Source organism: Xenopus tropicalis, chromosome 5, assembly GCF_000004195.4.
Source record: "Xenopus tropicalis strain Nigerian chromosome 5, UCB_Xtro_10.0, whole genome shotgun sequence".
Lineage (NCBI taxonomy): Eukaryota > Metazoa > Chordata > Amphibia > Anura > Pipidae > Xenopus > Xenopus tropicalis.
In genome coordinates, this window is record NC_030681.2 from 74,164,490 (window position 1) to 74,186,816 (window position 22,327).

Sequence of the window (22,327 nt, forward strand, 5' to 3'; positions counted from 1 at the left end):
CAGTAACAACAACCAGTTCACGTGACTGCCGCTGCTCAATTACCATTACTTTCTAGCATCGCTTGGTTCTGCCTGCTGCCGTCAGTTGTGGCAGGCAAGAAAAGTTGACCGCCTATACGCGCTTCTGTTTGTGGCAAATTCATAGTTCCAAATCACAAATTCCTGCCAAACACAATAAAAGCAGTCTAACATTAGTTATTGAGACTCGATCTGGAATTTATGGAGGAACGTACGTGTCTATATATACTGTCTCTAGGTGCGCGAAATGTAAACACCCAGTATCGTTTAATCCCCCTCTCAATAGGAAGCGTTTTAGATGTCACGTGTACTGTATCTAACAAATCGGCGTATTTGGATGACCAGATAGGTGAGGTTTTCGTGACGTTCCCATGGCTTAGCCAATCGGAGGAGAGTCTTGCCTCGCCAGGCCAGCCAATCAGAGAGTGGAGTAATCAAGTGACATTCTCCCTTTTTCTTCCTGTCTGTCGGTTATACGTCTGCTCCGCAATGTCTGCAGCTCCGTGCTCGACCTCTGCCTCCGGGCCTGTTCCCGGCATGTCGATGTTTCGCTGGCTTGAAGTGCTGGAGAAAGAGTTTGATAAGGCCTTTGTGGATGTTGACTTGTTGCTAGGGGAGATAGACCCGGACCAGGCAGATATCACATATGAGGGTCGACAGAAGATGACCACCCTAAGCTCTTGTTTCGCACAACTTTGTCACAAAGCACAGACTGTCAGCCAGATCAACCATAAACTGGAGGTACGCGTAGTGAGTGGATATGTGAAACCCAAATTCTGTTGGGGAGAGAATGGGGTTGCTGCGTAATATGGAAATATGAGAAATCGGTCAAATGGAGAAAGAGGGAAATAACGAATTAATATTGGAAAGACATAGGGCTTGGAATGCATGAAAAGAAAGCTAGGCTACATAGTAGTTAGTTGGCTGATGGAGTACACAGGAGAGATGGAGGAGGATGCAGAGCATAGAAGATTAGGTGTACAGAGTGGTGGGATTGCATTTAAGTCTAAAGGAATTAGGAAAACTGGTATTGAAATATTGGATTAGATATAATGAGAGAGATGGAGGATAGGAGAAGCTATAATGAGAAAGTCGGAGTAAATTTATTGAGAAATAGATATGATAAAAAAAAAGTTGGGGAACTGGAGTAGGTATAATGATAAAGCTGGTGAATTGGAGAAGATATATCAAGAAAGCTGGAAAAGATATAATTAAAAAGTTAAAGGGATGGAGTAGATATAATATTAACAAGTAAGATGTTTGGAGTAAATATAATATTAAAAAGTTGGAGGAGATATAATGAGAATGTTGGAGGGTTGGAGTAGATATAATGAGAAAGTTAAAGGGTTGGAATAGATATAATGAGAAAGTTAAAGGGTTGGAATAGATATAATGAGAAAGTTAAAGGGTTGGAATAGATATAATGATTAAGCAGGAGAAGTGGAGTAGATATAATGAGGTTCAAGTAAATATGTTATATATTTAGGAGGTTGCTCTGTAAGGGCCATGACACACAGTCGCGCCACAACAAATCTCTTTTGTTGCGGGCGACTAATCTCCCTGCAATGCCATCCCACCGGCTAGAATGTAAATTGCCGGTGGGATGGCATACGCGGTGCTGGGATTTGCCAAAGTTGCCTTGAGAGGAAACTTCAGCGACTTCGGCAAATCGCAGCGTCGCATATGCCGTCCCACCAGCGATTTACATTCTAGCCGGTGGGATGGCATTGCAGGGAGATTATTCGCCCGCGACAACGGAGATTTGTCGCAGCTACAGTTTTATTGTTATTGCTACTTTTTATGAAAAAAAAATTCTATCCTGGTTCTCTCCTAATCATATATCAGTATCTCATTTAAACCACTCCCTGGTTGCTAAGTAAATGTGGACCCTAGCAACCAGATAGTTTCTGAAATTCCAAACTGGAGAACTGCTAAAAAACACAAATAATAAAAAATTAAGACCAGCTGCAAATTGTCTCAGAATAGCACTCTCTACATCATACTAAAAGTTAACTTCGAGGTGAACAACCCCTTTAATGGAATAGATATTTTTTTAAAAAATGGTGCGTTCAAATTACCCAGAAAGTTGGAGTAGATATATTGAGAAAGTTGGAGGATTGGACTGAGGTAGATATAATAAGAAAGTTGGTGGATTGGAATAGATGTTGAAAAATGAGAAAGTTGAAGGGCTGGAATAGATATGAGAAAGTTGGAGAATTGGAGTAGATACAATGAGAAAGTTGAAGGGTTAGACTAGATATAATTAAGTTGAGGGTAAAGTCGTAGCTATAATGAGAAAGTTGGAGTAGATATGAGAAATTCAAAGGGTTGTAGTAGATACAGTGAGAAAGTGGGAGGACTGAAGTAGCTATAACCAAAAAGCTGGAGAACTAGAGGAATGACAGAAAAAGACAATGTAGTAATATTTCTGGCAATCATGTCACAAAGATTTGATGGAAAATCACTATTTGGCAGTGTCTTCAAAGGTGGGATAAATTACTCTGTGCTTACCCACTATCAGCTAGGGACAGTCGTAGTGCAAGCTAACAACCTCCTCTTCAATGTTGTAAATGGGTAACTGAATGCAAAGTTTAATTTATGCAAGTAGAGTACAATGCTAAGAACTCTTATAAAATGATTGTAGCTACCTTTCCCTTTAAGAATGGGTCCTAATGCTCCTAAATAACTGCTCCTAAATAACAGGTACTAAGGACCTTTCAGAGGATTGTTAAAGCAGTTCCTCTGGGCTGGCACTCACAGTAATTGCTATAGTAACTGCCTGGGTTTAGGCAGTGGATCAGGGGGTGGTTTTGTCCCTTCACTTCAAGTTAGAGCTTTTGTGCTGCCACCCTGCTTTTCTTAGATTCACGTGGGCATTCGACTACCCTTTCCTGTACTCTTCCTGTCAAGATGGAGTTTTTTCTCCAGCAGCTTTTTTTTTTTTTTTTTTTTTGGTGCTGTCAAAGGGGATTTCCACTGCCTGTTCTTTAATTTTCACAGCTTTCTTCCAGCCTCAATGTTAGCCATATTTGTAGCACTTCTTTTGCCACAGAACCCAGGTGCAGTTTTACAGGGAACCTTGTATACACTGCAGGGAACGCATTTAACCCTACAAATGCAAGTAGGAAGGTCGGTAATGCAAGTTTTCACCCATGCCCTAGGTGTCTGCATTTATAACTTACTTAGGCTCTAAAAGTGGTAGTTCTGCAGATTGGAAAAGGATTGCTTATACATAAGAATTAGGCAGGGAAAAGTGTGGAAGACTGCTTGTATGTATGGAAAGGGTAACGAAATTAAAGAAGGAATTATTATTTTTACTTAGAGTGGAGGGCATAGTTGAAGGAAGATGGCTTATACATATGCAGTAGTTTGTATTCGGACCATAGTCTGTTTGTATATGATAGGCACCTTTGATTATACGATCCACTGGGGCTCTGGGATTTATAAGTAAAGCATAAATGAATAATTATATGTAAGTGAAACATAAATTAATGATAATATGGTGTGGGCATGCATTGAAATTGGAGAATTATGGCTTCTACAGAAGGAACAGTCATGGATATTGGAAAGTGTTCTGAATTATGTCAATGCTATAAGGATCTTAAAGTCAATTTGAGAAAACAAAAAGGAAAGGGGAGTGGAGCAAGTACATAGATCATGGGTGTGTTGCTATCGGGGAATGTTAGCAAAGTGGTTCCTCAAGAAGGTAATTTCCTTGTGCGCGGTGCAATCAGTGATAAAGGATTTAAGCTTTTGTTGTCAATTGTATGGTTTGTAGATTTTCCTGAGATGAGTCCAGGGCCCAGGAGGGTGTGTATAGAAAGGAGCAGAAAAATGCAGGGCCTTAAAGGACAGGGCAATATATAAAATATAATTTTATATTTAATGCACCACTTAACTAAGAATCAGGAGAAAGATTTACCGTATATACTCGAGTATAAGCCGAGTTTTTCATCACCAAAAATGTGGTGAAAAACGAACCCTCGGCTTATACTCGAGTATATATTCGGGAACGTGTTTGTTGCCCTGCCACGCCCAATGCTGACACCCCTCCCCCACCCCCTGTGGACGGACGGAAGGTTGGTCAGTCGGTCGTGCGTGCGCCCCTGCTTGTCGGCGACATTGTCCAACAATGCGTCTGGCTTTGGATCACGGTTGTATTACTTCTGCACAGCTTTTGGACTCCAACGCTAGCCTTCCATACCCACGGAATCTCGGCTTTACTGTTCGTCCCCTCCCCCTCAGAAACGTCCCCAGGCCTTGCAGCCGCCAGCTCCACAAACACCAGCTGGCGGGGCCGCGATCAGCACCATCCATGCTCAGGACCCGGAATGAGAGTAAGTGGGAAGAGGGAAGCAGGGGGGTGGGACGGGCTGCTGCAGAGCATTCAGCCAATTGTCTACATGTGACCTGAACGGACTCACTCGCTGTGACAGGTCTCGGATGCTGTCATACAGGCAGGGACTACATGCGGCTCTTCACCTGCAGCCTCAGCCATCTGCTGTCAGGGAAGCCAGAAGTTGTCCTTAGGCTACAGATGGAGAGCCGTAGGTCAGGGGAGGCAGATAGGGAACTTGCCCTGGGCCACCCCCGATATTAGAGGGCTCCCTGGAGAAGCCAAGTGCAACCTGCAGATGTTTTTATTACATATTGTAACTTGCAGCCCTCCAGCTGTTGTTTGAACTGCAAGTCAAGGCGTATGGCTGACAACTGAAGGTTGTTGAAGTGCAGGGAGTTGTGACTGACCCACAGATGGCTTCTTGCTGGCAACCTGTAATGGGCTATTGGAGACTAGTACAAATCACTGCGGGTGCCAGTTTGTTAGGCACCTACCACACATGCCCGTCTGTCCGGCAGTAGAAGGCTGCAGTGTGAGCAGCGCTCTGTGCGCCCAACACTGATACAAGTGTTTGTGGTGCTTAGGCCTGTGTAACTATGGGAAGGATGCTTGTGTTGTATCTAGTAAACAGGATCCATGCATCACATAAAATCCTAGGCTTATACTAGAGTCACTAAGTTTTTCCAGTTTTCTTAGGTAAAATTAGGTACCTCGGCTTATATTCGGATCGGCTTATACTCGAGTATATATGGGGTAAGTAATGAAGTGGTGGAGAGAGATTTAAATGCAGATGAGATGATACAGACAGCAGCAGTAAGCATGGCATGCAGTGGTTGGAGATGAGATTCAGGGAAACCAGCTAGTAATATATCGCAGTAGTCTGTCCTGGAGAGAATAAGGGCCTAAAAAGGTGTTTTAGATGAAGACATATTTTTGTGATGTTCCTAAGAAATAATTAGCATGTCCTGGTCAGGAATCCAATGGGGTCTTAGAAAGGAGGAGGATAAGATAACATATTTTGAGGCAGTAGTATGCTCATTATACTATACTGTACTGTACAACTTTTTAGCATGCGTACAGGGCTACCATGGCAGACAACCCAAATATTGAAGATAGTTTGTGACAGTTCTTTACTTCTCATCTGGTAATTCCATATGCACTAGCCAACATGGTACATCAGCAGATGAAATGTACATCCCCAAATAATCCCCTGTTGCATCCACCCTATACATACCAAAAATCATGTAGTAGCACTTGAAGGGATACTGACATCAGAAATTAAGCCATTTTTTACATCTTTCATAACATTGCCTTGCATTCTATTTATAAATTTGCCTTACACGTATTTGCCCTATGCTTTTAGATGACCTATCTGTTCCCCCTCTCCATGTTCCTTTATGAGGGGGCTGCCGTATTTCTGCTGCAGTTGTCCATTAGCATTAGAAGTTATAACTGACAGGCTGAGTAAGGACAGTCACGTTGGCAAAACAGTCAGTTTAGGAACTTCAAGTAACAATTATTTACAAAAGCAGCCCTATCCGAAAAATGATCAGCATGACCTATAGACCTATACTTTTAATGTACATTAATATTTTGGAGAGTAGTTTTTTAGTCAGTATCACTTTAAGACATACATAGAGATTTGCTTGACAGTGGCCAATTTTAAGCATACATCCATCCAGACATGTATTGCACCTTGGAGGAGCAATTTGGACCAAAGGGACAGATCCTTTCGGGTTGCTCTCTCTGTAAATATAAGATACCCTTTCTCTTCATTTGGATAGGGCATCAGTAGATGTAAAAGTGAAAGGAGCTAGAGTTTCTCGTCAGATTCGATCGATCAGACTTCACCCTAAGCAACTGGAAGAATTCATGTATGGAGACCTAAAGGCCAATCTCTCTTTACCTCCCTTTAGGCTGATGGCATGCTGACAATGGTGATATGTTGCTGTTGCAGTCAGTGAGTGGCAGCTGGTTTTGATTCCAGGGTTTGGTGTGAGATTTAGTTTTAATAATCTGGAATATAAGGCTACAGCAGAACATTGAAGGCTCCCATGTCACATCCAATCTTCTTTTTGCCTTATGTCCAAACGGTTGGATCAGTCTGATGTCATCCACCTCAGGGTGGGCATATCAGGGAAATGAGCGGATATTTTAATGTATGGCCAGCTTTAGAAGGGATTCAGCATTCATCTGGACCACAAAATGTCTGGATTTGGTGCAACTCTGATATTAATAGAGCAACCCATATGATGGTTTCTATAGGGCAACTATATAGCAATACAAGGCATGCAATCAGAAGAAAGTGACTTATTTATTTTCTTATTATAGCTTTTATTTCACAGGGATATTAGTCGCCCCCGATAAGTCTCTGCTACTGTGGACGACTAAAAGCCTTTCCACTGCTAATAAAGGGATTCGCTAGTTAGTAAAATGGCCTATGCATCTCTTTGGTTTTCTGAAGTTGTGCAAAGTTGCCTGCAGGATTAAAATTAGCACCACTTCAGAAAGTCGAAGCTATTGGTAGACATTTCCTTAATTGCAGGTGGAAAGGCTTTTGCAGGGAGATTAGTTGCCTGCGGTAGCAGAGATTTATTGCAGGCGACTCCCCATGGGACATTACCCTTAAGCTGCCCATACATGTTCAGATTTTAGTCTTCTTACAACAAATGTAAGGATATCGATTGTAAGTTTAAATGCAATGATCTAAAACTAACAATTCAGATTTAAATTTTAGGATAAAATACTAAAAATAACAAATCGGAGGATGTCTGGATGTTCATAAAATAATTGGAAGACCACAATCGTACGAAAGTAATGTCTCAGAAATGCATTGTAGGTCACCCAGGGATACTGTCAGATACACAATACATGCATAGATTTTATCGTTACCTGACCAAAATTTTCTAACCTGTCTGATCGACTAAATTGTTCTGTTGTTTTAAATTGTTTTGAATTATTTAGATTTTTGTCCAGCCACTCTCCAGTTTGGAATTTTGGTAGCTATCTGTTTTCTGGAGTTCAGTTTACCCAGACATTGATTTAAATGAGAGACAGGCTAAATATAAAGATAAGCAATAAAAAGTAACAATAAAATTGTACTCTCATGGAGCAATAGTTTTTTGGCTCCTGGAGTCAGTGAAAGTGAAAGGTTTGAAAGTTGGAAAGAGACAAAAAAAAGACGACAAATAATATAAAAATGTTAAAAAAATAAAGACTAATTGAAAAGGTACTAACATAAATTCCCCTTTTAGTTCTGGCTATGTAGGTGCAACACAAATCAGTATAATATAATACAATAGTATATAGGCTAGGGGGTGCAGTACTTATTTTAGAACTAGTGTGAATGTGGGTCATGACCTGCAGCTGTAACATTCTCTAAGGAAACCAGGAATGCAAGCTGTTTAACAAGTTTTTTTTTTTTCCTTTTGTCCATCCATATTCCTCAACCTTTGAAAGTCCTCAATCCCTGTTTTGTGGACTCGCGGGACAGGTTTGTAGTGTTATACAATAGCATGGTCACACCTTTAACTTAATAAAAATTATTTAAAGCAGGTTATTACTAAAAAAAACCCAACAACTAAAAATATAGTAACAACATAGCAATGCAGAAAAGTTATGGGTTTTTAAAAAGTTAAAAATTTTTCTGTCAAATATAAGACCCTAACTGGTTAGGTGACGTGTATATACAGTATAGGAACACAGCCCACTAACAGTTAAGGTGTAATTTTATTACTGTAGCTACTTCCTCCTTTGGTACAAAGTTCATACTATATTATTGTGTTTATCAAGGGTTTATTACGAACACGCTATTTGTTCACTTTTGAGACAATTTAAATTCATTAGGTGTTCAGAGTAATCCTAGGGATTTTTTTTTTAAAAAAAAAAGTAAATATAACTTTTCTCTTTTTTTAAAGGTTTGTTTAGTTTTCCTGAATTATGTCATGCAGGCCATTTTCATGGCAATTGAAATCTGGAATAAAGTCTTTTTGCCACCTACAGACTGCCTTAACAGATATAAGCTTAAAGGGTGGCTTAAATTAACTTTTAGTATGTTATAGAATGGGCACTTCCAAGTATCCTTTAAATTGGTCTTCCAATTTATACCATGTAAACCAATGGGTACAGAAATAATATGGTTGCGGTCTATAACAGGAGCTAGCAGTTATAAAATGTTTACTTATTTTTATTAGAACACTTTGTCCACAGCATTTATTGTATTTGATACGAATCTCTATATCATTACATGAAATGAATGCAGAAAATAAACTAATTCTAAATGTATTGCAAACTTCCACCACTGTAAAAGAGATACAAAAATAATAAAGAAACAAGATACTTTTGCAGTTGGCTTATTAATAGAATTATATTGTGATTTCAGTTGTAGTTAGCACCCTTAAAGCTAAATGTGTTTTTCCTTTGTTTCCTTGTAATTTGTAGGCACAACTGGTGGACATGAAGTCAGAGCTGACAGAAGTTCAAGCAGAGAAGGCAGTGTTGGATAAGGAGGTTCATGAGCAACTTCTGCAGCTGCATGCTGTACAACTACAGCTGCACTCAAAGACAGGCCAGAGTGTTGACTCAGGAGCCATCAAGGCTAAACTGGTGAGCAGAATAATGCAGCTGTATCGGGAACACAGTGTGTGTTGATGTGTACTAAGTGATTACTACAATCCTGGAATGAATAGTATAACGTTGCTGAATAAGATAAGATGCTAAGCAAAAATGGCTGCCTCATTTTGGTGAACAAAATATTACCTTTGCATTTATTAATCCTTAATATTCTCTTATTCTACTGGAACACTTTTAATGTTGGTACTATTATAGCATAATTTAACCATTTAACAGTTCAAGTACAAAACGAGAAAGCATTTGACATCGATTTACAGTTTCTTTCTTTGTAACAGCCTTTCTAATCTGAAGTCTTTCTTTTCTTGCTTTAAGTCTGTACCTTCTGTGGAGGCAATGGTGAGTACTTGCCTATCTTTCTGTAAAGCATAGCACTATGATATGCAATAGCACTGCACATTAACAGTCCATTCACACTTTATCCAGTTACGAAACTAGATCCAGAAACAGTTTCATCTCCAAAACAGGCCTAAGGAACCTGTGGCACTCCAGATGCCAGAATTTTGGAACTGCAGTTTCCAGAATTCCGCTAGCAGATCGGAATTGGACCATCTGGACTATATATATATATATATATATATATATATATATAATGTTATAGTATTGGTATTCAACACTGCTTACTAATCATTTATTAATGTGAGTAACCCAAAGACAGGACAAAACTCCTAACCTACTACTAATCCACTACTTTTAACTATACTGCTCTTCTTCTATAAATCTTCCTACCTATCACTCAAATTGTTGTCTACAGTCTAGGAACAGTGAACATAGAAACCAGAGAGCTGAAGAAGAAGCATCCACATATCTTAAAGGGATTCTGTCATGATTTTTATGGTGTACTTTTTATTTCTAAATTACACTGTTTACATAGCAACTGATTCACTCCAACATTTAAAATTGTATTTGTTTTAATTGTAATATTAGTGTGTAGGCAGCCATCTCAGTGCTTTGTGCCTGAGCTTTCAGAAGGTGCCAGCGCTACATATTAGAACTGCTTTCAGATAACCTATTGTTTCTCCTACTCCATGTAACTGGAGGAGTCTCAAGCCGGACTTGGATTTTTTACTTTTAAGTGCTATTCTGATATCTACCACTTTTAGCAACACAGGTGTCAGATAGCTGCTATCTAGCTACTTTCCCATTATTCTGCTGATCGGCTGCTGGGGGGGAAAGGGAGGGTGGGTAAATACAATTGCAATTTTAATATTGAACTTCCTCTTAATTCTGCATGAGGTTCTTTTGTTTGGTATTTTTGATGTGTTCTTGTTGAACCCAGATGTTAAAAAATAGTGTGCAGCAGGGTCAGGATTAAGTAATTGCTAAAAGCTATGCAAATAGTCATGATTCGACAAATGAACAGTGATCATTATTTCTGGCTTAGGAAAAAGAACTTGAGGCAAACAAAAAAGAAAAGGTGAAGGAAGCTCAGTTGGAAGCAGAAGTGAAATTACTTCGTAAGGAAAATGAAGCCCTTCGTAGGCACATTGCAGTTCTGCAGGCAGAAGTGTATGGGGCGCGACTGGCAGCCAAGTACCTAGATAAGGAGCTGGCTGGAAGGTGAGTGTCTGCTTTACTGTAATGATTATTTTACCTGGAAAAATAATATAACCTAACATAAATTAGTGTGTAGTCATGTCAAGGATTTCATTTTTCATCAGGGATATGTTGTCAAGACATTTTAGCTGATGAGTTCTCTATGTTTTTAAGACACAGTATCATACTAGTATAATTTAAATTTTAGGCTAAAAGAGACCCCCTAACGGTAAGGAGACTCCAGTAAACTACACATCCTGATGAATTGAAAATGTTTTTTATTACTACTTAACTACTACAGACTACAAAACTTCCAAAAATATAAATAGTATTTCACAACTGTTTAGCATGCAGAGCCCCAAAATATAAATAGTCCATACAAACTTTCAAGGTGGACGCTTTGGCACCTACAAATATAGCTTTTTTATTTTTAAGTGGTTAGCAGTACAAGACACTAAACAGTATGTATAACCCCCATAAACCATAAAAACCTTTCTTGTGTCAGTTACACATTCTGATAAGGTAAATGAGTCTTTTTTTATTTCAGAGTACCTTGTATTTTATAGTATCTCCCAAAATGAATGTTAAATATGCATGTGAGGTCAATTTTATACTCTGTATGCACAGGCTTACCCAACTATGCATATATATAGAGAAATCTAAAATTATATATACAAATTTTTTTAACTAACTTTTGTCCTTGGAGAAAAAAAAAAAAAAAAACATACTGTGCTTTGATATCTGCATCCCAAAAACTCTATTAGTAAGAAAAGACAGTTATATTGGAAAACTGATATCCTAAACAATGATAAACTGGTTTCTGGGCAGTACTTGCATACAGCTATTCTTGCCTAAACATAGTGGATTTCACCAGTCGGCCTTTTACACTCACATGAAACAAAGAGAGAAATCATGAATTCTTGGGCGAACCATCACTGTAGCGTTAACCAGTTGCTATGTTTACAGCGGTTGAGCCAGCCTACACTCTGTAGTGGACCAACCGCAACAAATGAAATACAGCCATTATTTGCACAGACAAAAGAGAAAAACATCAGTGCCCAAATTCAGCCTGTGTGAATCCCATTAAATACATTTTACAAAACTAATATCATTTGAGCACAATAATATCTGTCTACAGTATTATTACAGTATTGTTATAATACACCAGTGGCTTAAAAACACACCAGGGACATGACATTTTATTTTTTGCATTCTAATTCTAAAATGGATTTGTGTATTAACTTTTTATATTCACTTAAAAACGTAAACACTGACCCTCATGAGTAGTAAAAAAAAAGTACAAGTCCGCCAAGGTGAAGTATAACCCCTAGAAAGGAACAGGTGGAGCAGCAGTTATTTTCTAAACATTCCCTTTGTTTTCAGGTACAAGGCTATGCTTTAATGTTACTGTCAGAACATAAAAGTGGAAAGAGTGTTTGATAAAGGTATTTTATTTTGTTTCCAGAGTCCAGCAGATTCAGTTGCTTGGTAGAGACATGAAGGGCCCTGCTCACGACAAATTGTGGAATCAGCTTGAGGCTGAAATTCACTTGCATCGGCACAAGACTGTTATTCGAGCCTGTCGGGGGCGAAATGATCTGAAGCGTCCATTGCCGGTACCTCCAGGACACGTAAGTTCCAGTAGATACAGTGTGTGAGCAGTTAATCTGCCTTATTGCAGTGTTTGCACACCTGCTGTTGCACATAACATAGCATCCAGCAGGTGAGACCCAGTGCTATTGTTATCATGACAGACTCCTGCTAGAATTGTTACAAATATAGGATAAGTTCCAGGATGTGGTTGCAAACAGATTTACAATTCTGTTTTTTTATTTAACTCCTTTCTGCATTTAGGATAATCATTATATCTTTGTGTCTCAGCAGGACCCAGACTGCTTAAAAAAAAGCCAAGGAGTTGGCCCTATCAGAAAAGTAATTCTGGCTAAAGAAGATCACGAAGGGCTTGGCATATCAATCACGGTGATTAACAGCTCTTGTTTATGTTTATTAGTACTTTGTACATTCAAAGCCTGTTTATTGTGTGGAGTTATACATATATGATCCTACTAGCAGAACAGTGTTTGACAAGTGATGGGTACAATATCTGAGTAACAAAAGGCGAGTATGTGCTCACCACTATATAAAGTGTGGTTGTAATGAAGTTGTGACTACATATCATAGGCAAACTTCTGCTATATGTTCTTTGTAAATACACATGTATTTCATATGTATGTCACTTCAGGTGCACAGTAGGTGTGGAGCATGGATGTGGTGACACTTAGGGGCTGATTTACTAATCTCCGAATCCGAATGAGAAAAATTTGGATTGGAAAACGAACATTTTGCGACTTTTTCGTATTTTTTGCGATTTTTTCGTCGCCGTTACGACTTTCCCGTAAATTGTCGCGACTTTTTCATAACCGGTACGACTTGTGCGAATTGTTGCGACTTTTTCATAGCCATAACAAATTTCGTGGAATGTTGCAACTTTTTCATTGCCATTATGCCTTTGGAGAATTGTCGTGACTTTTTCATTGCCATTATGCCTTTGGAGAATTGTCACGACTTTTTCATTGCCATTACGACTTTCGCGAATTGTCGCAACTTTCGTATTGAGAGCTCGAAAAAGTCGCGACAATTTGCGAAAAAGTCGCAAAGTACCGATCATTACGAAAAAAACGCATTCAGACGCTTTTCGGACGTTCGTGGATTAGTAAATGTGCCCCTTAGTCTATTATGCATGTGTCACAAGGTTTGACCTCTTCTGTGCTGTGAAAAGTGCTGGAAATTAGGGATTTTTACATTTTCATTTAAGATGTTTGTGTTATATTTTAGGGCGGGAAAGAGCACGGTGTTCCAATACTTATCTCCGAAATCCACCCAGCACAGCCAGCAGACCGCTGTGGTGGACTGCATGTTGGGGATGCAATTTTGGCAGTTAACGGAATTAATTTAAGGGATGCCAAGCACAAAGAAGCTGTTACAATTCTCTCTCAGCAGGTAATAATTTAGATTCATCCTTTATCACTCCTTGGTGATTTCTAATATGCATGCATTTAAATTACACTTGGATGTATATTGACACTAGAGTTTACAACAGGATTAACTATCCTGTAGGTGTATATAATATAGTTACACAGGAATTAACCAAATAGTGCTTTCTTTATATGCTTGTTAGTACTGCCATTCTGATATGCACATACATTGCTGTAATTATGTGTTCATACATTTTTTCTAACCAGTGTTGTTTACCTTCTAGAGAGGGGAAATTGAGTTTGAGGTTGTGTATGTTGCCCCTGAAATAGATTCTGATGATGAAAATGTAGAGTATGAAGATGAGAGTGGACATCGTTATCGTTTGTATCTCGATGAATTAGAAGAGGCAGGTGCTAACCCAGGGGTTAGTACTAAAGATGGAAGTGCAGATACCAAACCACTGCAAGGTAAGGACATATTGCCATTGGGGAATGCACTAATAACCGATGTGTGTAAGAACGCTTGAGGTCAGAAATTGTGCATCTACTGTTCCCCCTTTTCAAATGCACAGCAAAAGCATACATTAAAATTACATCATTGCAGCCCTGTAGAGAATGCCTGCTGGGCCAAGTTGTAAGGTGCACACACCACAAGAGACCTGTCTTTCATGTAAACCACATATTCTGTATACCAGTTTGATGCCAGTTTAATTAGGACCTGTAACAGAATTTTTAGCTGAAAACAAAATTGAGGTTGAGGAATACATTCCCTTGTACTTTTGGCTTTTTTTCTTAAACCCCCAAGGCTTCAAACTGTCACATAAACCTTTAACAGGGATAATTATATTCTGGATAGTGCTGCATTAAAAATAATCAGTTTGTCTTAGACTAGGGTTTGGCAATATGTGAGGCCCACATGGACCGCTTATTATACATTTCTGCCATGCAGTCAGGATAGATTGTAGCCAGTGTGTATGCTCTGCCTGTGTCTGTGGGCATTTATTCCCACACTTTAAAAACATATAGATAGATGAATTGGTTTCTAATAAGACTGACCATAGTGTGTGTGGATGTGGTATCAGATTGCAAGCTTCACTGCAGGAAGTAATGGAAATGTTGTGTAATCTGTGGAGGAAATTAAAATATATAATATTTGCAGACATCTATAATCCTAATTGTAATTTTCTCTGATTCAAATGGGTGAGACCTGGATGGTATCTATGAGAATTATGTAAAGCTTGGATAAAAAAAGTGTTCTCTGCCATTGAATACCAGTATGTCTTAACCATACTAAATGTCAGTTTGCTAAACTTGTTTCTAAACACTAGGGAACATGATCAATGACAGTTGTTTCCCCACTAGCAGTGATAAAAGTCAGCTTAGCCTTTGAATGCAAACAATAGGAACAGCGTGCAGAGAGTGCCATAGTCCCAAAGGTTTGGTTTTGTTAAAGGGCTATACAAGCACAGTAAATCCGACTTCTATTAAGCATGTGTTCTGTCTAGTCTTTTAATTTAAAAAAAAAAAAAAATCTCATAGTTTTATGTTGTTAAAAAAGCACTTATAGAAATGTTTTTGTTTTAACTAAAATTACTTCTCCTTTTACCCCTATAAATAGGTTAATTTGTTCAATGGAAGATAATAAGCTCTGTAAAAACAAAAGCTTCCTATTCACTTAACTTAAAACAAAGGCTTTAAGATAAGAAGGAGCTCATTACACCTAGGGCTGTTTATTTGTAATTTTGTTTTTTCAGCTTTTCCTCTACTCAGTAGGACCAGGAAAGTGACAGGAAGTTACAAAGTGAAAGTGGTTTCATTTTCAAGTTTATTAATAGAAAACAAATACTATATATATTTTAAAAGGATAGGCAAAATACGGTGCTTTGCTAAAGTATTCACCCCCCTTAGCATTTTTCATGAAAAACTGAAAATTAGCATGTGCATATGTATTCACCCCCTTTACCTTTACCATGAAGCCCCAAAAAAATCCTGGTGCAATCTAAGTGTCACATAATCTGTCAGTATAAACACACCCTTTCTGAAAGGCCCCAGAGGCTTCAACACCACTAAGCAAGAGGCATCACACCATGAGGGAATACAGGGGTATGGGAGATAGCTCTTAGTACAAGTTGATTCAGGGACTGGTCCGATTGCCATCTTGGAGTCAGAAAGGTATTTTTTCCCCTCTGCTGCAAATTAGAGAGGCTTCAGATGGGGTTTTTTGCCTTCCTCTGGATCAATTAGTAGTTAGGCAGGTTATATATAGGCATTATGGTTGAACGTGATGGACGTACGTCTTTTTTCAACCCAACTTACTATGTTACTATGAAGACCAAAGAAGCCAGGGACAAAGTTGTTGAGAAGTACAAGTCAGGATTGAGTTGTAAAAAAAAATATCCAGATCTTTGTGGATCCCCCAGAGCACCATCAAATCCATCATCTTCAAATGGAAAGAACATGGTAAACCCAACAAAACTGCCAAGAGAGGGCCGCCCACCAAAACTCACAGACCGGGCAAGGAGGGCATTAATCAGAGAGGCAGCACAGAGACCAAAGGTAACCCCGAAGGAGTTGCAGAGTTCCACAGCAGAGACTGGAGTGTCTGTCCATAGGACCACAATAAGCTGTACACTCCATTGAGTTGGGCTTTATGGAAGAGCAGCCAGAAAAAAGCCATTACTTAACGTTAAAAATCAGAAGGCACGTTTTGAGTTTGCCAAAAGGCATGAGGGCGACTCCCTAAATGTATGGAGGAAGGTGTTCTGGTCAGATGAGAAAGGAAGATGCTATGTCTGGTGCTAACCCAACACATCCCTTCACCCCAAGTGAAACACACACCATCGCCACAGTGAAACTTGGTGGTGACAGCAGCATGCTGTGGGGATGTTTTTCAGCAGCAGGGACTGGGAAACTGGTCTGTGTCGAGGGAAAGATGGATGCTGCTAAATACAGGGATATTCTTGAGCAAAACCTGTGTAAGTCTGCCTGTAATTTGAGACTGGGACAGAGGTTCACCTTCCAACAGGACAATGACCCGAAGCATATTGCTAATAATTGCAACAGTAGAGTGGTTTAAGGGGAAACATTTAAATGTGTTGAAATGGCCTAGTCAAAGTCCAGACCTCAATCCAATTGAGAATCTGTGGTCAGACTTGAAGATTGCTGTTCACAAGCGAAAACCATCCAACATGAAGGAGCTGGAGCAGTTTTGCCTTGAGGAATGGGCAAAAATCCCAGTGGCAAGATGTGGCAGCTGTAATTGCCGCAAAAGGTGACTCTACAAAGTACTGACTTTAGGGAGGGGTTGAACAGTTATGTATGCTGAAGTTTTGTCCGATTTGTTGTTGGCTTCACAATAAAAAAAAAAAAAACACATCTTCAAAGTTGTAGGCATGTTCTGTAAATGAAATAGTGCAAACTCTAAAAACAATCCATTTTAATTCCAGGTTATGAGGCAAAAAACATGAAAAATGCCATGGGAGGTGAATACTTTAGCAAAGAACTGTATATTCTTAGCATAAGCCCTATTCTTAGAACTAATGTTGAAAAGAGGAGTGTATACTGTCATTTTTCATTGCCATTTTCATGACATTACGGTCATATATTTAACCCTTTTGCTTTCCTCCATATCCTTTCCAGCATTTGAACAGAAACTGCACATTGATGGAAATGAAAACGGAGACCTAGAAACAGCCAGCGAATCACTCTCAGGAGGAGACACTGCTTCCAAACTAGCATATTCCACTGAGTCCTTGTCATAAAGTTTGCTTTGGGAGTCTTTTGGCAGAAGACAAGCATATTCCCTCTAGTGGAACAAGGCTGACGTGAGGACTAATTACCCAGAATCTGGGCGGCTGGTTACTGTTGCCGAACATGTGGTTTCCTCAGGGTTTCACGGAGCAATTTTAGTGTGAAAACGTCTCATTTATCACTATGAGCCATAGCCATTGACCTATTGCATGTTTTTTTTATAATGTTTTTAAGCACCAAAGCATGTGACTTTCCAAATATAACATTTAAACCTGTCCGGCTTTTTTTCTGTAAGAGATGGCTTGATTTGCAAAGAATATCAAGCTTAATAACCAGGAAAAAAACATGTCTTTTCTAGTAGCAGCAGAATGCCATATAATAGACAATTTTTATGTTAAACTATTTAAGTTATGCTATTTGCATATATATCTAAGCGAAGTGCCAGTCTGGCCCTGTCCATTCATTTAATTGTGTCCAGATTCATGCACTATAGGAATATTAGCAATATTCTTTTCTTTTTAATGTGAAATGTGCACTGTTTTGGATGTAGGTTTCATCTTCCATTTATTTTCCCTTAATTAGGTGCTATAGCAGGAGTACTACCATTCCTTCTCATATTTGTAAATGTTGGCACTCTGATTGGCTTTGTTGACAGACATTTGTAACCCTAGGGGCCCTGCTGTAGTTCATGGTTGCCCAAGCAGAAATGTGGGAGTTGCCACTAATGCATAAAAAGTAGGGGCGTGCACTTTACGTTCTACTTAAGGGCTAAATAATGGAAGACACTCCTTTTAAAATAACATGCTTTCCCACTTTTCTACTCTTGCATATGAGCAGACAGGCTAAGGATCTAAAACGCACTGATTTGTTCATCGTTTGAGGTATACATATCTTTTGTGTATTAACCACCGAGAGCCCATGCTTATTGCTCACCTACAGGGGCGGTTGCCCATAAATGCTTTCTATTTAGAATGTATTTAAAGTAAATCTATATACATCTGCAATTGGTCTTTTTCAGGTTTGGTATTTATTTGCCTTTCTATCCTGCCCCCATACAACATTACTATAAGTGACTTTGTCTGTAATAGGATTGGCTAGTCAAACAGCAAGGTAGATTTTTGTATCACCTTTTTACCCTCTTGTGTTTTTTCCAGTTTGATGTTACTATAATTGCATAGTTGCTGTATGCCAGTGGTGCTAGCAAACAGAATGGGTTGAAAAATCAAAACGGACTAAATGCAGATAGTTTTAGATTCTTGCCAGTGTACTTAGAGGGAATTTAGCATCTATAAATATCAACCAAAACTGGAACCTCTCTGCACCAATAGGGTACTTTTTGTGAAAGCACAGCAGAGTAATTGTTGCCACCCAGTGCAATATATGTTGTCTAGATAAATCCAGCCCAAAGTGTATTTCCATAAGTACATAGCAGATAGTGCAGGGCACATCTGTTACACTTTGTTCTTTTTTTTCCCCCTGTGCCGTAAGAGTGCGCTATTGGTACTCCTGCCACCATGTCAGGCCTGTTTACCAGACTGCATTGCAATTGTAGATAAAGTGAACCAGTCCGTTATAGTAATGTCACAGCGGCTATATGGAGTGTGATGTGAAACAGGTCTTTGGTCCTACCTACTGCACTATATATATATATATATATATATATATTTGTATATGTACATACTGTACTTGCTACTTTACTATTTATACAGTTATTTTTTCTGTAATGCCATAATTGTGGTGTTGGTCTGTTTTCTTCCTGTTTTATACTGTCTAGATTCAATACACAGTGTATGGCTATTTGCAAATCCACATATTCATAACCGTAACTATGAGTATACCTATGCACTGCATTCAGTTGGCTTTTTTCTGCATCTCTCCTATGGGAACGATACAGAATATTCATTATTTTTAAGGACAACCACTTAGCCTGGAGCACACAGTGATTTTCATTCATTTTTTTTCTCACTGCTTTTCTTCATATTGCCCCCAAGGGTCACCTGTTGCTGGCAATAAATTATCAGTATGGGAGATTTCATGCAATTTTAGCTTTAAAATGCTCTAGGTTTTTGAGCAAGGTTCACCTTGTGGTATTTTCACATGCTTCTCCTTTCCAGCAGTGGGGGTAGGCTTTGGGGTGATTATTGACAATGGATTAGGAAAACGCACTATAGTCCCAAGGGTCCCTTTAAGTGCTGGAGTGCCTTTGACTTTCCCCAGCAGAAAACTGGGCCACACTAGGTGGTAGATTTATGATTGCTTAAGCCCTTGCAGGGTTTGGGGGGGGGGGTTTAAATACCTTAACCCTGTGTGAGTTCCTCAACTCATGAGGATTGTCCTTAGCGTTGGGCAGTTATAAATCTGCCCCTAATTGTATTAATTCTTTAATTCTGGGTTATTGCTTTTTGATCTATATTACATTTGCTTTTGTGGCTAATTAATAATTAGATCATCAGCAAGCTGTTCCCTTTATTTTGTTGACATAGAATCTACATCATTGGCATGGGATTGGTATTTGCTTTAAGATAACTTTCCCTGCATGTTGTACCTTATGCGATCCAGTGATGGGTAACCACTGAGCATCATCAAGGTTTTTCAGAAACCGTTTTTTTAGTACACAGTTCTACCCTTTAGCCCCCTATGTATTTATAGAGGAGAAAGAAAATCTGTGGCCTTCCTAGAATCAAAACCTACTATTTTCCACCACCTGGTTGTACAAACTGCTCAAACTGCTCACATGCAAAACATGGAGATCTCTGTTAATATGGCATGAGTTTACAACCTTGTGCTAGCCAAAGCATCTTAGCTACAAGCCCTCCTTCATTGCATGGCACTGCACCCATACAGGCCAGGCAGAAATGATTGAGACTTGGGAATCTCAAAGCCTGTGACACAGCCCTTGAATAAACATCATTAAAGAAATCTAACTTCCACCATCTTCCCATGCAGCACTTCACAGGATCTCCCAAATAATAAATCGATAAGGCCTCTCTTGTCCCAAAAGACAAGAAAAGTGATATGCCAGTTTGTAGGCACTGCTGTTAAATGCAGTTGCTTACTTTTTATCCCTGGCCAAAATATTTTCTGTAAAAACACACAACGGCTTGGGGTACAGCTGCAAGGAATCCCTGGAAAATCAATAAAGATGGAGGTGTGGTGCTCAGAGGAAGTAAGTGATTATATACCTTACATATCGGCACCCCCAATGCATTTCTCGTTTCCTTTTTCTTATCTCATCTGTCATCAAACAGAAGTAGAGATTTCTTCCTTTCCTGTACTCACTTCAAGTTGATGGTTTTCCTGTAGTCTGGAGAATTGGAGGTGAAATGACATATCTTTTTTTTATTGGTTATAAGGCAGAATGGTATGTGAATAAATGGTACTGTGTGTATTTCATGTGCTTATGACTGCAAAAGTGAATTCAGTTGAACAAGGAGGTCTGTTTTGATGTTGACAGGATCAGGAGCAGAAAGTCACGTGGGAAGTATAAAGATATTGAAGGGGTCTTGTTACAGCAATCCTGCCATTCTAATAATTGTATTTGCCAGTGTTATGTACAATTATTCAGATGCATTATTTATTGTGTATCCGGTCTCTATATTTTTCTGATCTCCATATCCGAATTGGCATATTTTGTACAGTTGTAAATAAATAATCTTCTGGACAACTGAGTCTACTAGTTATTCACTTCAACAAAGATATATGTTTGTATCAGAGTGGAAAAAAAGTTTGTCTGTTTTACAAAAATTATTACCCCTAAAAAGATCAGCCTAACCTATATGTAAATAAATTGTTGAGGGGGAACTTTCAAAGGGTCAAAATACCCTTAATATTTCCTGTACAATTGTATTTACTGCAGGGAAATATATATAATATTTAGGTTAGGAAAAAACCTAGGAAGTTGTCCCTGTTGTGGAGATTTACAATCTTGTTTGGCACCCAAGCCCCGATGTTGCAATGCCTTAACCCCCTGATCATAATTGGATTAAAACAAAATAGGAGGCCTATGGGAGGGGCTTGTCCATAAAGACAAAGGCTACTCAGGCAGGGGTTACATTGCCAACTGGCCAGTTATATCTTTATAGAATCCTATGGGAAATAAAGCAAAAGGAAAATAAATATACATTTAGATTATAATATTGATATTAAATAAATGCATAGTGCTCATAGTATATGGAATGAAGTCCCTTAAATGTATTTCATGGGCAGCATACAATTCTATGGTTTTTGGTGACCTTTCTTAACTGTTCTTAATATGTGTCATACACTATATTGCCATACTCGACAATACTATCTAAGTAACAAACAAATCCAAAGATTGGACTGCCCCCTTCTGGATAGAATTGCAAAACAGGTCTCAATGACTACATTAAAGGGAAGGAGAGAAAAGAAGAAAAACAATCTAGTTTTGCATAGTAAAAATCACATTTACTAGATAGAGTTCCCTTTAGGAAGCATATTTTAATTTAGTTAACCTTTCAGTCTCTTCTCTTACCACTAACTCACTAACTGTAGCCAGGGCCACTGGCACCACCCATTTACAATTAATGTATTTACATAGAACACCAGTGCACAATATCTGAATCTAGTCTGGTTCATCAGGATCATGTCATCCATACTTTCACAGACAGGCATACAGAGGCAGGATGGTTGGGAAGGCCAATTTATCTTTTAGGAGACTATTGCACTTCTTTGGCTATTGCCCTTTCTCTCACTGTATTTCTTTTACTTTCTCCTACTAATTTTTCTTCTTCCTTATCTAATTTAGTTACCCCCTACTATTTGCCAATATCAATCACCCTGCTCTCCTTTTCTCCTTGCTACCTTTCTCTTCTGTACCTCTTTCTCTCATAATGTTCTTCTATTGAACACCAAACTACCATCCATGCACATTTATAAATAAGAATAAAAAGTAAACCCTCACTGTCAATATGATTTGTAGTCGCTGGGGTTAGTGACCCCAAATATTACACAGCTTTTTCAATAGCAAGGTGGAAATAGGCAAAATAGAAATGGTAAAAAATTAAAAGTCTACAAAATTAAAAAGTACAGACCAACTAAAATTTTTTGAATAAAATCTGCT

At 38.8% G+C, this 22,327-nt stretch overlaps 1 protein-coding gene across 5 annotated transcripts; it reads left to right on the forward strand.

The window, feature by feature from the left end:
- Nucleotides 1–402: 402 nt before the first annotated feature.
- On the forward strand, nucleotides 403–20,911 carry gopc (golgi-associated PDZ and coiled-coil motif containing). Of its 5 annotated transcripts, none has more exons than XM_012962716.3 (9): nucleotides 403–759; nucleotides 8,798–8,962; nucleotides 9,302–9,325; nucleotides 10,371–10,546; nucleotides 11,988–12,153; nucleotides 12,407–12,502; nucleotides 13,358–13,522; nucleotides 13,782–13,965; nucleotides 17,137–20,911. In XM_012962716.3, exons 1-9 carry the CDS (start codon nucleotides 508–510, stop codon nucleotides 17,256–17,258), a joined length of 1,350 nt encoding a protein of 449 aa, XP_012818170.1. In that variant the 5' UTR covers nucleotides 403–507; the 3' UTR covers nucleotides 17,259–20,911.
- Nucleotides 20,912–22,327: the final 1,416 nt, after the last annotated feature.